General features: G+C 39.4%; 1 protein-coding gene across 2 annotated transcripts; it reads right to left on the reverse strand.

Annotated features, from left to right (window-relative positions):
* Window positions 1-1,020: 1,020 nt before the first annotated feature.
* Window positions 1,021-18,284, reverse strand: LOC133550940 (ras-related protein Rab-25-like). 2 transcript variants are annotated; one of them, XM_061897107.1, is made up of 6 exons: window positions 18,074-18,284; window positions 10,572-10,767; window positions 10,254-10,447; window positions 6,079-6,159; window positions 5,873-6,020; window positions 1,021-1,325 (listed from the first exon to the last, which is right to left on the reverse strand). In XM_061897107.1, the coding sequence occupies exons 1-5, from the start codon at window positions 18,258-18,260 to the stop codon at window positions 5,896-5,898; spliced, it is 783 nt and encodes a 260-aa protein (XP_061753091.1). In that variant the 5' UTR covers window positions 18,261-18,284; the 3' UTR covers window positions 1,021-1,325; window positions 5,873-5,895. The 2 variants fall into 2 exon arrangements, with proteins under 2 accessions (XP_061753091.1, XP_061753090.1); XM_061897106.1 differs by lacking the exon at window positions 1,021-1,325 and having other exon boundaries at window positions 5,764-6,020.
* Window positions 18,285-18,374: the final 90 nt, after the last annotated feature.

Genomic DNA, 18,374 nt, shown 5'->3' on the forward strand with positions numbered 1-18,374 from the left:
TTACTCAACCTCCCTTTTGTTTTGATGATTTTGACCTGCTACCATGTCAAAAAAAAAAAACCTAAACCCGAATAAAGGGCGGGTAGAGATCAATCAGTGGAAGTGCAAAAGAAGGAAAAGTTGACACTCTCACCTGTAAGGTGATCTCACCTCCTGGCTGGAAACATGAAGACTTCCTCCTCGGCCTTCTGCACACCTGCACGCTAACACTGCTGTTGTCACGGCAACCAGGCAGAAAAAAACGTTTAGTCAAGTTATTGTTGACCTCCCTCCCGGCCATGTATGATCACGACAGGTTTGCATGGGCTACTGACTGGTCGCCATAACAACTTTACCATGGCAACCGTTGTGCATCATCCCTATTTTATTTTGGCCATGGTGAGCTCAAGTGTAAAACAAGGACAAGTATGCATCAGAACGTCATCTAATGGCGTTTTTGGATGACATTTTCCGCAGTAAATACGCATAAAAGGAAATTGTTGCTTCGTTATTTGTGGAAAATGATTTCTGTGTTCCTGTGTTAGGAAATCAAGCGCCATCAGATACTTTAGGGAGCGTCAACAAAAACACAGACCCAATCAAAGAGCGAGGTCAGGGGTCATCAGAAAAAGACTCATGCAGAAATAATTACTGCTAAAGACAATAATCCTAAATGCATCCTAATGTAGGGAGCACCAATCAGCAGGCGGCTCAATGATTAGCTCCGCCCCCTTCAGCAGGGTGCAAAAAATGATCCGCTATAAAAAAAAAAAGGTGCAGGAAATATATTGCAAGTCGTGATAAATTACATCATTTTGAGACGCTAAAGATATTGTTGAATGAATCACAGAAAGTTAGTGCTCAGATTTAAAAAAAATCTTAAAATACGTTTTTTTAATTAAAAAAAGATTACAAGAAAAGAAATTGGATTTTACCGGGAATTATTTTCGCCCAAAGTTCATTTTTTTTCAAAGAAGAAAATATAATACAAGAACAAAACTTTTTGTGGGGGAAAAAGTAAGCAAACAAAACAAAAGCAGATTTTTAAGTAATTTTTTTTAATTAAATCATAATATTATGAAACACAAGCTGCAGTATCAAAAAACAACAACAACTTAATGTGATGTAAGCAGACAAAATAATTATGTTCGTCAAAATATTTCACCTCTTGCTTGAAAAAGGTTACATTAATTCCTTTCCAACCGTGTGTTGCCATGGTGACCAGACGACAGTACCAAACATATTAATAGGATTAATTTAAGTCTTCCAAAAAGATGTAAGATACATACTGCTGGCCAGAGGGACTCTGCTGAAACAACAGCCTCACTTGTGTGACCAATGATGTCCTGAAAGTGAAACATTATTAATAATAATAATAGTGACATTAATAGCAATATTCATAGTGACTAACATTATAGTAGTAATAAAAATGTAAATAGTAACATTGACAGTAGTAGTAATAGAATAGTAATAGTAATGATATGTTTCATGATAGCAGTAATAATATAAATCATAATACTAGGGATAGTGATAATACTAATAGTGATCGAAGTAAAAATTATAGTAGTAAAAATAGTAATAATAATGTAATATCAGTGATAATAGTGATAGTGACAGTAGTAATAATAGTGACAGTAGTAATAAAGATAGAAATAATGATAGTAATAATAGTGATCGTAGTAATAATGATAGTAATAATAATGATAATAGTGATAATTGTACTAAGAGTAGTAATAATGATAGTAATAATAATAACAATGATAATACTGATCATTGTACTAAGAGTAGTAATAATGATAGTTATAATAATAAGAATGATAATAATGGTGATAATAATTGTAATAATAAGAGTAATAAAAATGATAGTAATAATAATAATGATAATAGTGATAGTAATAACAGTGATAATAATTATAATCATAAGAGTGATAGTAGTGGTGATAGTGATAGCGATGCAAACTTTTGTGATAATTATGATAATGGTGATAATTGTAAAAGCAATAGTCATATACTAGTGATAGTAGTAATGATGATAATAGTAATGATAATATTAACAGTGATAGTGAAAATTGTGATGATAGTTAAAACAATAGTAATAGTGAGAGTCACAATAATGAAACATAGTAATGATAATAATAACATTGATAGTGATAATTATGATAATAGTGATAGTAATAACAATAGTAGTAATAATGATAATAGTAATTATAATAACAGTGATAGTAATAATAATAATGATAATGTGATAGTTATAATAGCAATAGTAATATAATAGTGTTGTAGTAATAATAATAATGATAAAAACAGTGATAGTGATAATTATGATAATAGTTATATTAATTGCAATAGTCATTTACTAGTGTTAGTAGTGATGATGATAATAGTGATGATAATATTAACAGTGATAGTGATAATCATGATGATAATGGTGATAGTTATCACAATTGTAATAGTCATAATAATGAAAAATAGTAATGATAATAACAGTGATAGTGATAATCATGGTAATCACAGTGATAGTAATAACAATAGTAATAGTGAGAGTAACAATAATGAAACATAGTAATGATAATAATAACAGTGATAGTGATAATTATAATAATAGTGATAGTAATAACAATAGCAATAGTAATAGTAGTAATAATGATAATAGTAATGATAATAACAGTGATAGTAATAATAATGATAATGGTGATAGTTATAATAATAGCAATAGTAATTTAATAGTGCTGTAGTAATAATAGTAATGATAACAACAGTGATATTGATAATTATGATAATAATGGTGATAGTTATATTAATTGTAATAGTCATTTACTAGTGATAGTAGAAATGTTGATAATAGTAATGATAATAACAGTGATAGTGATAATCATGATGATAATGGTGATAGTTATCACAATAGTAATAGTAGTAATAATGAAAAAAAGTAATGATAATAACAGTGATAGTGATAATCGTGGTAATCACAGTGATAGTAATAACAATAGTAATAGTGATAGTAGTAATAATAATAGTAATGATAATAACATTGATAGTGATAATTATGATAATGGTGATAGTTATAATAATAGCAATAGTAATATAATAGTGTTGTAGTAATAATGATAATAGTAATGATAATAACAGTGATAGTGACAATTATGATAATAATGGTGATAGTTATAACAATACTCATATAATAGTGATAGTAGTAATGATATAACCGTGATAGTGATAATTATGATAGTAATGGTGATAGTTATAACAATAGCAATAGTAATAGTGATGTAGTAACCAAAAATAATAGTAATGGTAATAATAACAGTGATAGTGATAATAATGATAATAATGGTGATAGTTATAATAATAGCAATAGTCTTATAATAGTGATAGTAGTAATATTGATAACAGTAATAATAATAACAGTGGTAGTGATAATTATGATAATAATGGTGATAGTTACAATAATAGCAATAGTCATAATAGTGATAGTAATGATATTGATAACAGTAATGATAATAATAACAACAGTGACAGTGATAATTATGATAATGGTGATAGTTATAACAATAGCAATAGTGATGTAGTAATAATAATAATAATAGTAATGCTAATAATAACAGTAATAGGGATAATTATGATAATAGAGGTGATAGTTATAATAGCAATAGTAATATAATAGGGATAGTAGTAATAACGATAATAGTAAAACCAATTGAATGGTCGTGAATAAATGATGGAATGGATTAAGCAAAGAAATGAAAGAAAGCAGCAATATGATTCAGGTTAAGAGACTGTTCAAACTAAAGTGTTCACAAAGTACGCGGAACAATAATTATGACTAACATCTTGAACCCTTTTTTTATGGATTATTTATGTATTTAATATTAGTTTACTTAGTATGAAGTATTATTTATGTATTCACTGTTGTGTTACAGAAAACAAGGACATGGGATACAATTGCAATGGTATGAAAAAGGGGTAGGATTAAATAAGCTCAGCTTCTTTTCGGACGTGCTGTAATCAAACAAGTGGAAATATGTGATGTGCTACATTGTATCGTATGCATGTTCCAAATGAACTGAAGTATAATGCTCATAATGTGATACTACAGTAATAATAAGCATAGTGATAATCATGACAATAATGGTGACAGCACATAATAATAACAGTGATAGTCATAATAATGGTAGTGATATAGTAGTAATAATAACAGTGGTAATATTGATTGTAATAATGACAGTGGTATTAGTAGTAGTGATAGTAATAACAATTGTGATAGTAGTGATATCAATGGTGATATAGTAGTAAAAATGACAGTAACACAATAGTAGAAGTAATATAATAGTGATAGTAGTAATAATGAATATTGTAATAATAACAATAACACTGAAAGTGATAATTATAATGATAATGGTGATAGCTATATTAATAGTGATAGAAATACTGTATAATAGTGATAGTAGTCATAATGATAAAAACGGTTATAGTAATAACTACAATAACAGTGATAATTATAATGATGATAATGGTGATAGTTATAGTAATAACAGTGATAGTAATAATTATAATGATAATGGTGATAGTTATAGTAATAATAGTGTTAGAAATACTGTATAAGGGTGATGGTATTAATAATGATAATGACAGTGATAGTAATAATAACAATAACAGTGATAATTATAATGATGATAATGTGATAGTTATAGTAATAACAGTGATAGTGATAATTATAACGATAATGATGATAGTTATACAATAGTGATAGAAGTACTGTATAATAGTGATAGCAGTAATAATGATAACAGTGATAATAACAATAATAGTGATAATTATAATGATATTGGTGATATTTATAGTAATAACATTGATAGTGATCATTATAATGACAATGGTTATAGTTATATTAATAATAGTGATAGAAATACTGTATAATAGTGATAGTAGTAACAATGATAATAATGTTGATAATAACAATAACAGTGATAATTATAATGATGATAATGGGGTTAGTTATAATAATAACAGCGATAGTTATAATTAATGATAATGGTGATAGTTATAGTAATAATAGTGATAGAAAGACTGTATAATAGTTATAGTAATAATGATAATAAAGGTGATAGTAATAATAACAACAGTTATAATTATGATGATGATAATGGTGAGAGTTATAGTAATAACAGTGATAGTGATAATTATAATGATAATGGTGATAGTTATAGTAATAACAGTGATAGTGATGACTGTAATGATAATGGTGATAGTTATAGCAAAAATAGTGAGAGAAATACTGTATAATGGTGATAGTAATAATAATAATAATAACGGTGATAGTAATAATAACAGTGATAATTATAATGATGATAATGGGGATAGTTTTAGTAATAGTGATAATTATAATGATACTAATGGTGATAGTACAGTAATAGTAATAATAGTAATAATGACAACAGTGATAATAATTGTTGGGCTGTGTTCAAATAGTCGAAGATTTTACAATTTGATTGGGAAGGCCAATTAATACCTGCTGCGGACATCAGGTGTGTCGAGGATAATTGATTGTGTCTGAAATATTAGCAAAAGATTCTTGTGTGCTGACAAATAGTTTGTAGAGAAAAACAAAAAGATCGTAGTTTGAATTGTCACATCTTGGTGTGACATCACAGATCTTAAAAAGACCAGATGGTCCACTATGGCCACAATCCAACCCATCACATTGGACAGCCCACATGCATAACAGTGTTGATGATAGTAATAATAATAATAGTGATGTGTACAAGCATTCATCAAGTCACTGGGCAAAATAATTAAATAATTTATTCCAAATGATTGCCAGGGCTTGGCTTTACAACAACGACACGACTTCAGCGAGACAGTCAGGAGTGTTGGCCTTTTTCATGCAACTTACACGGTGTGAGTCCGTGTTGGCGCTCAGCTGCCGCAGCACTTCCTCCCTTCCTCCTGGCCATCGCTGCTGGGACCGCTGGGCGGCGTCAGGGTGACGGCGCTGATGGAGCCCCGGGTCACCTCTCTGCTCGCCACCTTGCGGTGGATCGCTGCCACACAAGAAGCGTCAGACCGCTGAGCCCGGGGAAAGATTTGAAAGGCACGTACCGGTGAGGACGTCCGTGAAGGCCGCTTCCACGTTGGTGGAATCCAACGCAGACGTCTCCATGTACATCAGACCCTTCTTCTCTGATCACGGGGAGCACAGTACAAATACAAGTAGTCAGAAATACACTACAAGAAGAACCATGCAGTTCAAAGACTAATGACAGGAGCGTTCTGCTGCTCTTAAGGACGTACTACAAAAAGACTAGTCAAAGATCTTATGTATGACAGGAGCGCTTTGCTGTTCTTAAGGACATATTACAAAAAGACTAGTCAAAGATCCTTTATATGACAGGAGAGCTCTGCTGTTCTTAAGGACATACTACAAAAAAAACTAGTCAAAGATCCTTTATATGACAGGAGCACTCTGCTGTTCTTAAGGACATACTACAAAAAGACTAGTCAAAGATCCTTTATATGACAGGAGCGCTCTGCTGTTCTTAAGGACATATTACAAAAAGACTAGTCAAAGATCTTATGTATGACAGGAGCACTATGCTGTTCTTAAGGACATATTACAAAAAGACTAGTCAAAGATCCTTTATATGACAGGGGCGCTCTGCTGTTCTTAAGGACATATTACAAAAAGACTAGTCAAAGATCTTATGTATGACAGGAGCACTCTGCTGTTCTTAAGGACATACTACAAAAAGACTAGTCAAAGATCCTTTATATGACAGGGGCGCTCTGCTGTTCTTAAGGACACACTACAAAAAGACTAGTCAAAGATCCTTTATATGACAGGAGCGCTCTGCTGTTCTTAAGGACATACTACAAAAAGACTAGTCAAAGATCCTTTAAATGACAGGAGCGCTCTGCTGTTCTTAAGGACCTACTACAAAAAGACTAGTCAAAGATCCCATACATGACAGGAGCGCTCAGCTGTTCTTAAGGACTTATTACAAAAAAACACTCATCGAAGATCCTAAAAATGACAGGAGAATTGTGCTGTTTTCAAGAGCCTACTACAAAAACACCAGTCAAAGATCCTATATATGACAGGAGAGCTCTACTGTTCTCAAGGACATGCAAGAAAAACACTAGTCAAAGATCCTGTATATGACAGGAGCACTCTAATGTTCTTAAGGACCCACTACAAAAAGACTAGTCAAAGATCCTATATAAGACAGGAGCGCTCTGCTGTTCTTAAGGACATACTACAAAAAGACTAGTCAAAGATCCTTTAAATGACAGGAGCGCTCTGCTGTTCTTAAGGACGTACTACAAAAAGACTAGTCAAAGATCTTATGTATGACAGGAGCGCTTTGCTGTTCTTAAGGACGTATTACAAAAAGACTAGTCAAAGATCCTTTATATGACAGGAGAGCTCTGCTGTTCTTAAGGACATACTACAAAAAAAACTAGTCAAAGATCCTTTATATGACAGGAGCACTCTGCTGTTCTTAAGGACATACTACAAAAAGACTAGTCAAAGATCCTTTATATGACAGGAGCGCTCTGCTGTTCTTAAGGACATATTACAAAAAGACTAGTCAAAGATCTTATGTATGACAGGAGCACTCTGCTGTTCTTAAGGACATATTACAAAAAGACTAGTCAAAGATCCTTTATATGACAGGGGCGCTCTGCTGTTCTTAAGGACATATTACAAAAAGACTAGTCAAAGATCTTATGTATGACAGGAGCACTCTGCTGTTCTTAAGGACATACTACAAAAAGACTAGTCAAAGATCCTTTATATGACAGGGGCGCTCTGCTGTTCTTAAGGACACACTACAAAAAGACTAGTCAAAGATCCTTTATATGACAGGAGCGCTCTGCGGTTCTTAAGGACATACTACAAAAAGACTAGTCAAAGATCCTTTAAATGACAGGAGCGCTCTGCTGTTCTTAAGGACCTACTACAAAAAGACTAGTCAAAGATCCAATACATGACAGGAGCGCTCAGCTGTTCTTAAGGACTTATTACAAAAAAACACTCATCGAAGATCCTAAAAATGACAGGAGAATTGTGCTGTTTTCAAGAGCCTACTACAAAAACACCAGTCAAAGATCCTATATATGACAGGAGAGCTCTACTGTTCTCAAGGACATGCAAGAAAAACACTAGTCAAAGATCCTATATATGACAGGAGCACTCTAATGTTCTTAAGGACCCACTACAAAAAGACTAGTCAAAGATCCTATATAAGACAGGAGCGCTCTGCTGTTCTTAAGGACATACTACAAAAAGACTAGTCAAAGATCCTTTAAACGACAGGAGCGCTCTGCTGTTCTTAAGGACATACTACAAAAAGACTAGTCAAAGATCCTTTAAATGACAGGAGCGCTCTGCTGTTCTTAAGGACATACTACAAAAAGACTAGTCAAAGATCCTTTATATGACAGGAGCGCTCTGCTGTTCTTAAGGACATACTACAAAAAGACTAGTCAAAGATCTTATGTATGACAGGAGCACTCCGCTGTTCTTAAGGTCATACTACAAAAAGACTAGTCAAAGATCCTTTAAATGACAGGAGCGCTCTGCTGTTCTTAAGGACATACTACAAAAAGACTAGTCAAAGATCCTTTAAATGACAGGAGCGCTCTGCTGTTCTTAAGGACATACTACAAAAAGACTAGTCAACGATCCTTTATATGACAGGAGCGCTCTGCTGTTCTTAAGGACACACTACAAAAAGACTAGTCAGAGATCCTTTATATGACAAGAGCGCTCTGCTGTTCTTAAGGACACACTACAAAAAGACTAGTCAAAGATTCTATATATGACAGGAGCGCTCTGTTGTTCTAAAGGACATACTACAAAAACACTAGTCAAAGATCCCATACATGACAGGAGCGCTCAGCTGTTCTTAAGGACCTATTACAAAAAACACTCATCGAAGATCCTAAAAATGACAGGAGAATTGTGCTGTTTTCAAGAGCCTACTACAAAAACATCAGTCAAAGATCCTATATATGACAGGAGAGCTCTACTGTTCTCAAGGACATGCTAGAAAAACACTAGTCAAAGATCCTATATATGACAGGAGCACTCAAATGTTCTTAAGGACCCACTACAGAAAGACTAGTCAAAGATCCTATATAAGACAGGAGCGCTCTGCTGTTCTTAAGGACCTACTACAAAAAAGACTTGTCAAAGATCCTATGTATGACAGGAGAATTGTGCTGTTTTCAAGAGCCTAGTACTAAAACACTACTCAAAGATCCTATAAATGACAGTAGAGCTCTACCGCTCTTAAGGACATACTAGAAAAAACAATCTTCAAAGATCCTATATATGACAAGAGAATTGTGCTGTTTTCAAGAGCCTACTGAAGAAAATACTAGTCAAAGATCCTACACATGATAGGAGCGCTCTGCTGTTTTTAAGGACCTACTACAAAAACACTAGTCAAAGATCCTATATACAACGACAGGAGCGCTCTGCTGTTCTTAAGGACCTACTACAAAAACACTGGTCAAAGATCCTATGTATGACAGGACAATTGTGCTGTTTCAAAAGCCTACTGAAGAAAACACTGGTCAAAGATCCTATTCAATCCTTTTTTATTTTTCCTTTGTCATGAAAAAGGGACGTTTTTGTCATGAAAAAGGGACGTTTTTGTGGTTGGTGCACTAATTGTATATGTATATTGTGTTTTTTTATGTTGATTTAATTAAAAAAATAAAAAAATAAATAAAATAACAATTATTTTTTTTTGTTTTAAATAAAAATGAATTAAAAAATTATTCTGCGGCCCGGTACCAATCGGGCCATGGCCCGGTGGTTGGGGACCACTGATCTATAGGACAGAAGACTTTGCTGTTTTTGCGAACAAAGTGTAAAAGTGCCAGTCTAAGATACAGTAGTATGCCGTTTTTGAGGACCAAGTATAGAAGTGCCAGTCAAAGATCATCTATAGCAGTGGTCCCCAACCTTTTTGTATCTGCGGACCGGTCAACGCTTGATAATTTGTCCCGCGGCCCGGGGGAGGGGGGGAATCCTTTTTTTTTTTCATGAAAAAGGGACATTTTTGTCATGAAAAGGGAGGTTTTTGTGGTTGGTGCACTAATTGTAAGTGTATATTGTGTTTTTTATGTTGATTTTTAAATAAAAATGGATAAAAAATTATTCTGTGGCCCGGTGGTTGGGGACCACTGATCTATAGTACATGAGAATTTACTGTTTTGCGAACCAAGTGTCAAAGTACCAGTCAAAGATCCTGGTGTCTCACCTGCAAAGGCCCTGGCCTCCTCAGCAGGCACGGTCCTCAGGTGCTCCAGGTCGCTCTTGTTGCCCACCAGCATGACCACCATGTGAGGGTCTGCGTGGTCGTACAGTTCTTTCAGCCAGCGCTCGGCGCTCTCATAGGTCAGGTGCTTGGTGATGTCGAACACCAGCAGGGCGCCCACGGCCCCTCTGTAATACCTGCCGACACGTTCCCATAGCGCGTCATCAAACCAATACAGGAAAAGACAAGAAATGATCGCAAACTAGAGGCCTGGCATGCACATTACAGCTGATGTGTGTGTGTGTGTGTGTGTGCACCCACGCTGAGGTGATGGCGCGGTAGCGCTCCAGTCCGGCCGTGTCCCACACTTGCATCTTGATGGTGCAGTTGTCCAGCTGGACGGTGCGGGTGCTGAACTCCACGCCGATGGTGGTGCGGCTGTCGTGGTTGAACTCGTTCTTGGTGAAGCGGGTCAGCAGGTTGCTCTTGCCGACACCGGACTCTCCGATTAGAACCACTAGGAGGGGGAAAAAAGCTGGTATAAACACATTGAAACTAAAACATTTACTACCTGGAGTTCCAAGCTTGAGCCGCACGGGGGCGCTGCCAGTTCTTACAGCAGGGGTCACCAACACGGTTCCCGCGGGCACCAGGTCGCCCGTAAGGACCAGATGAGTCGCCCGCTGGCCTGTTCTAAAAATAGCTCAAATAGCAGCACTTACCAGTGAGCTGCCTCTATTTTTTAAATTGTATTAATTTTCTAGCAAGCTGGTCTCGCTTTGCTTGACATTTTTAATTCTAAGAGAGACAAAACTCAAATAGACTTTGAAAATCCAAGAAAATATTTGGTCTTCACTTGTTTAAATAAATTCCTTTATTTTTTTAATTTGCTTCTTATAACTTTCAGAAAGAGAATTTTAGAGAAAAAAATACAACCTTAAAAATGATTTGATGATTTTAAACACATATACCTTTTTACCTTTTAAATATTTTTTTTTTATTGTAAAGAATAATAAATACAATTTAATTCTTCATTTTAGCTTCTGTTTTTCCGACGAAGAAAATTTGATAACTATCTCTTCAAACTTATGATTAAAATAAAAAAAAAATATTCTGGCAAAACTAGAAAATCTGTAGAATCAAATTGAAATCTTATTTCAAAGTCTTTTGAATTTCTTTAAAAAATTTTGTTCTGGAAAATCTAGAAGAAATAATGATTTGTCTTTGTTAGAAATATAGTTTGGTCCAATTTGTTATATATTCTAACAAAGTGCAGATTGGATTTCAACCTATTTAAAACATGTCATCAAAATTCTAAAATTAATCTTAAATCAGGAAAAATTACTAATGATGTTCCATAAATTCTTTTTTTAATTTTTTCAAAAAGATTCGAATTAACTAGTTTTACTCTTCATTTTTTTGGTAGAATTTTGAATTTTAATGAGTCAAAATTGAAGATAAACTATGTGTCAAAATTTTATTTTCATTTTGTTTGTGTTTTCTCCTCTTTTAAACCGCTCAGTTAAGTGTTTTTTTAATCATGTATTCTCTACAAAAGGAAAAAAATTACAGACAGAAATAGCCATTTGTGAATATGTATAGATTTATTTATTAAAACTAAATTGAGCAAATTGGTTATTTCTGGCAATTTATTTAAGTGTGTATCAAACTGGTAGCCCTTCACATTAATCAGTACCCAAGAAGTAGCTCTTGGTTTCAAAAAGGTTGGTGACCCCTGTCTTACAGTGTGTTAGCTGCACATTTTGGTTGACTCTTTTGGCTCTCACCATTGCGTTTGAGTGTAAATATGGTAGTTTGCGACCAAAATGAGCTTCAAATAAGTGCAATGACGATAAAGTTGCGTTTAAAAGTACACAAAAAAGGGATAAATATTGTTTTTATTTAAATAAATAGCTAAATTTTAGGAATAAAAATTGGAAAAAGGAGCAAAACTTCAAAGTTGTTTTATGCCATTTATAGCAATTTTTCTTTACGGTCCACAGCCTAATCATTAGCATTCTTATATTAGCATTCTAGCTTCTATGCTACTTTTGCAACTAAATACCTCGGCGTCAAATATTTTTATTATTATCTTTACATAGTACTGGTTTCAAAAGGGGAAAACTAGCACTTTGATTTGTCAATCTGTGGCCTTCAATAGGAGTTTTTTTTACTTGACAAATGATACCCATTAGCATTGTTAGAATAATTGTTTCTAAATTATCACAAAAAACTTTGTATTACATTGTGTTCTGGACAAAAAGACAAAAGGCTGAAACCTTCCCAGAAGAATGCTCGTAAAACTCCACTCGGACTTCCAAGTGGACAGATGGTACGATCTGCCCAATTTCCAGAAGAACCCCTTTTGAAGTATTTTTACGAACTTTCAACAATTTTATGGAACTCTCTTTGAACTGTTCGGGAACTGAAGGCAACACTGTTTACGACCTACTTCCCCAAGGAAGCAGCTGTGAGAAGAAGGGGTGTGTGTGTTTGGGGGGGGGGTCAAATAAAGAAGGAGCTGCTACCTTACCGTGGTAGAGGAGTTTGCGTGTCCCAATGATCCTAGGAGCTATGTTGTCTGGGGGCTTTCATGCCCCCTGGTAGGGTCTCCCAAGACAAACAGGTCCTAGGTGAGTGATCAGACAAAGAGCAGCTCAAAGACTTCTATGGAATTACAACAAAATGAACTCAGATTTCCCCTCGCCCGGACGCGGGTCACCGGGGCCCCGCCCTGGAGCCAGGCCCGGAGTTGGGGCACGATGGCGAGCGCCTGGTGGCCGGGCCTGTCCCCATGGTGCCCGGCCGGGCACAGCCCGAAGAGGCAACGTGGGTCATCCCTCCAATGGGCTCACCACTCATAGGAGGGGCCATAGAGGCCGGGTGCATTGTGAGCTGGGCGGCAGCCGAAGGCAGGGCACTTGGCGGTCCGATCCTCGGCTACAGAAGCTAGCTCTTGGGACGTGGAACATCACCTCACTGGGGGTGAAGGAGCCTGAGCTAGTCCGCGAGGTAGAAAAGTTCCGGCTGGATATAGTCGGACTCACCTCGACGCACAGCAAGGGCTCTGGAACCAGTTCTCTCGAGAGGGACTGGACCCTCTTCCACTCTGGCGTTGCCGGCAGTGAGAGGCGACGGGCTGGGGTGGCAATTCTCGTTGCCCCGCGGCTCAAAGCCTGCACGTTTGAGTTCAACTCAGTGGATGAGAGGGTAGCTTCCCTTCGCCTTCGGGTGGGGGGACGGGTCCTGACTGTTTGTGCTTACGCACCAAACAGCAGTTCAGAATACCCACCCTTTTTGGGTACAATCGAGGGAGTACTGGAAAGTGCTCCCCCGGGTGATTCCCTTGTCCTACTGGGGGACTTCAACGCTCATGTTGGCAACGACAGTGAAACCTGGAGAGGCGTGATTGGGAAGAATGGTCGCCCGGATCTAAACCCGAGTGGTGTTTTGTTATTGGACTTTTGTGCTCGTCACGGATTGTCCATAACAAACACCATGTTCAAACATAAGGGTGTCCATATGTGCACTTGGCACCAGGACACCCTAGGCCGCAGTTCCATGATCGACTTTGTAGTTGTGTCATCGGATTTGCGGCCTCATGTTCTGGACACTCGGGTGAAGAGAGGGGCGGAGCTTTCTACCGATCACCACCTGGTGGTGAGTTGGCTGCGACGGTGGGGGAGGATGCCGGACAGACCTGGCAGGCCCAAGCGCGTTGTGAGGGTCTGCTGGGAACGTCTGGCAGAGTCTCCTGTCAGAGAGAGTTTCAATTCACACCTCCGGGAGAACTTTGAACATGTCACGAGGGAGGTGCGGGACATTGAGTCCAAGTGGACCATGTTCCGAACCTCTATTGTCGAGGCGGCTGATTGGAGCTGTGGCCGCAAGGTTGTTGGTGCCTGTCGTGGCGGTAATCCCAGAACCCGTTGGTGGACACCAGCAGTGAGGGATGCCGTCAAGCTGAAGAAGGAGTCCTATCAGGTTCTTTTGGCTCATAGGACTCCGGAGGCAGTGGACGAGTACCGACGGGCCAAGCGGTGTGCAGCTTTAGCGGTCGCGGAGGCAAAAACTCGGACATGGGAAGAGTTCGGGGAAGCCATGGAAAACGACTTCCGGACGGCTTCGAAGCGGTTCTGGACCACCATACGCCGCCTCAGGAAGGGGAAGCAGTGCACTATCAACACCGTGTATGGTGCGGATGGTGTTCTGCTGACCTCGACTGCGGATGTTGTGGATCGGTGGAGGGAATACTTCGAAGACCTCCTCAATCCCACCAACACGTCTTCCTTTGAGGAAGCGGTGCCTGGGGAATCTGTGGTGGACTCTCCTATTTCTGGGGCTGAGGTCGCTGAAGTAGTTAAAAAGCTCCTCGGCGGCAAGGCCCCGGGGGTGGACGAGATCCGCTCGGAGTTCCTTAAGGCTCTGGATGATGTGGGGCTGTCTTGGTTGACAAGACTCTGCAGCATCGCGTGGACATCGGGGGCGGTACCTCTGGATTGGCAGACCGGGGTGGTGGTTCCTCTCTTTAAGAAGGGGGACCAGAGGGTGTGTTCCAACTATCGTGGGATCACACTCCTCAGCCTTCCCGGTAAGGTTTATTCAGGTGTACTGGAGAGGAGGCTTCGCCGGATAGTCGAACCTTGGATTCAGGAGGAACAGTGTGGTTTTCGTCCTGGTCGTGGAACTGTGGACCAGCTCTATACTCTCGGCAGGGTTCTTGAGGGTGCATGGGAGTTTGCCCAACCAGCCTACATGTGCTTTGTGGACTTGGAGAAGGCATTCGACCGTGTCCCTCGGGAAGTCCTGTGGGGAGTGCTCAGAGAGTATGGGGTACCGGACTGTCTTATTGTGGCAGTCCGCTCCCTGTATGATCAGTGTCAGAGCTTGGTCCGCATTGCTGGCAGTAAGTCGGACACGTTTCCAGTGAGGGTTGGACTCCGCCAAGGCTGTCCTTTGTCACCGATTCTGTTCATAACTTTTATGGACATAATTTCTAGGCGCAGCCAAGGCGTTGAGGGGATCCGGTTTGGTGGCCACGGGATTAGGTCTCTGTTTTTTGCAGATGATGTAGTCCTGATGGCTTCATCTGGCCGGGATCTTCAGCTCTCACTGGATCGGTTCGCAGCCGAGTGTGAAGCGACCGGAATGAGAATCAGCACCTCCAAGTCCGAGTCCATGGTTCTCGCCCGGAAAAGGGTGGAGTGCCATCTCCGGGTTGGGGAGGAAACCCTGCCCCAAGTGGAGGAGTTCAAGTACCTAGGAGTTTTGTTCACGAGTGGGGGAAGAGTGGATCGTGAGATCGACAGGCGGATCGGTGCGGCGTCTTCAGTAATGCGGACGTTGTATCGATCCGTTGTGGTGAAGAAGGAGCTGAGCCGGAAGGCAAAGCTCTCAATTTACCGGTCGATATACGTTCCCATCCTCACCTATGGTCATGAGCTTTGGGTCATGACCGAAAGGATAAGATCACGGGTACAAGCGGCCGAAATGAGTTTCCTCTGCCGGGTGGCGGGGCTCTCCCTTAGAGATAGGGTGAGAAGCTCTACCATCCGGGAGGAGCTCAACGTAAAGCCGCTGCTCCTCCACATCGAGAGGAGCCAGATGAGGTGGTTCGGGCATCTGGTCAGGATGCCACCCGAACGCCTCCCTAGGCAGGTGTTTAGGGCACGTCCAGCTGGTAGGAGGCCACGGGGAAGACCCAGGACACGTTGGGAAGACTATGTCTCCCGGCTGGCCTGGGAACGCCTCGGGATCCCCCGGGAAGAGCTAGACGAAGTGGCTGGAGAGAGGGAAGTCTGGGCTTCCCTGCTTAGGCTGCTGCCCCCGCGACCCGACCTCGGATAAGCGGAAGATGATGGATGGATGGATGGATGGAGTACGATCTTGGGGCAGAGCGTGGTGCAGGACTGTACAAAGTGTACAGTGGCCATGTCTCTCCTCAGATCTGAGTTCAAATATAATTCTGTCTCTGTTTGAGTCCCTGCCTTTTGTCTTGTTTAATAAATGTCCTGACAAGCATGTAGTTTTTTGTTTTTTTTGGTACAAATTTTATAAGTATACACCTCAGTTAGATATTTTAATTAGAAATATATACCTGATGAGATTGTGAGCAACATAACGTGACTTTGTTGGGAATCGAGTGTTTCCATGGGCACAAAATGCTGGTAGCGCACACCAAGTCTTATATATATATATTGGTAATTGACGCATGTTACAGATAGCGTTTTGGCATGCTAGCTTTATCACATGCCATCTTTATACCAACCTTAGTGTCATATTTTGGTATTTCACAAATGCTAACTTTTAGCATGCTAGATTTTTTTCTAACGTATAGGTATACACCTCAATCATATTTTGAAAAATGCAGTCCTGGGTTCAAATCCAGACTCGGGATCTTTCTGTGTGGAGTTTGCATGTTCTCCCCGTGAATGCGTGGGTTCCCTCCGGGTACTCCGGCTTCCTCCCACTTCCAAAGACATGCACCTGGGGATAGGTTGATTGGCAACACTAAATTGGCCCTAGTGTGTGAATGTTGTCTGTCTATCTGTGTTGGCCCTGCGATGAAGTGGCGACTTGTCCGGGGTGTACCCTGCCTTCCGCCCGATTGTAGCTGAGATAGGCGCCAGCGCCCCCGCGACCCCGAAAGGGAATAAGCGGTAGAAAATGGATGGATGGATGGGCATGGTTAGCATGGTAACATTTTAAACAAATTATTCAGGCTCAAACAGAGTAATACCTTTTGGTTCTTAATGGATGTTACAAATAGCATTTATGCATGCTAACATTAACATGCAAGCTTTTTTACAGGTACTTTTAAAATGATAAATGGGTTGTACTTGTATAGCGCTTTTCTACTGTCAAGGTACTCAAAGCGCTTTGACACTTACCCATTCACACACTGATGGAGGGAGCTGCCATGCAAGGCGCCAACCAGCACCCATCAGGAGCAAGGGTGAAGTGTCTTGCTCAGGACACAACGGACGTGACGAGGTTGGTACTAGGTGGGAATTGAACCAGGGACCATCGGGTTGCGCACGGCGACTCTCCCACTATTAGCTAGCATGATATTTTTTTAGATATTTTTTCTCATATTTTTGTTGTTACCTGACGCTATCAAGCCAGCATGCTAACTGTTAGCATTTCAGTTCGGCTTTGGCTCTCCTGTATTCACACAATTTTTTTGGAAGCAAAATTTTCTTTTCTTGTTCTTTGAAAATAATCTGTTGAGTACTGGTTTTGAAAGTGAAAACTAGCAAAATGGACCCCGCATCCTTTGATTTCTCAGTCTGTGGCTTTTAGTGGAATAAATTGGATACTTGACGAATGATAATATGCTAATTGTTTTTTGTGGTAATTGTATCGGTCTACACCTTAGTCATATTTTGGTAAATGAACCATGCTAGCATTTTAAATGAATTATTCAGGTACTCACCTCAGAGTAATATATTTTGGTTCTTGATGCATGTTACAAATAGCATTTTGGCATGCTAACATTAGCATGCTAGCTTCTTTTTTTTTTAGCAGTTATACATCTCAGTGTCATGGATTTTGGTATTTCTCATATTTATATTTTTTTGTTATTTGACACTATCAGGCCAGCGTTCTGTTAGCATTTCAGTTTGGATTTGCCTCTTCAGCATTCACACACCATTTTTACAAAAATAGTATTTTCTAGTTTTGCCAAATGGCCCCCTCAACCTTTGACTTGTCAGTCTGTGGCCCTCAGTGGGCATCCCCTGATGTACAAAAAATAAGCAATGCAGCATGTACAGCAAAGTAAAGGCAAGTTCAATCACAGCCAGTCAGCGAGCGGTACTCACCCTTGAAGACAAAATTGTACGTCTCGTCCCCCATGTTGCGTTCACGTGCCTCCTGGATCCAATGTGAAGCCGCTCTACGAAAACCCCACCCCTCTAAACGCTGGGAAAATACATCCAGACCCCGATGGACTCTCTCCGGCTTGGAGAATGCTGAGGTGGAAGAGAGAACCGGTTGGACAGCCTTCATCCACTTCCTTCTTTACTCTGCGCACAGGTAGAGGCGACGAGGGGGGGTGGAGGGACAAGGGGGGGGCCCATCCCTCGTCAGCTGACAGGTTAGGGAGGAGGGAGGGGGAGCAGG

The sequence above is a fragment of the Nerophis ophidion genome, linkage group LG04, assembly GCF_033978795.1.
Source record: "Nerophis ophidion isolate RoL-2023_Sa linkage group LG04, RoL_Noph_v1.0, whole genome shotgun sequence".
Taxonomy (NCBI): domain Eukaryota; kingdom Metazoa; phylum Chordata; class Actinopteri; order Syngnathiformes; family Syngnathidae; genus Nerophis; species Nerophis ophidion.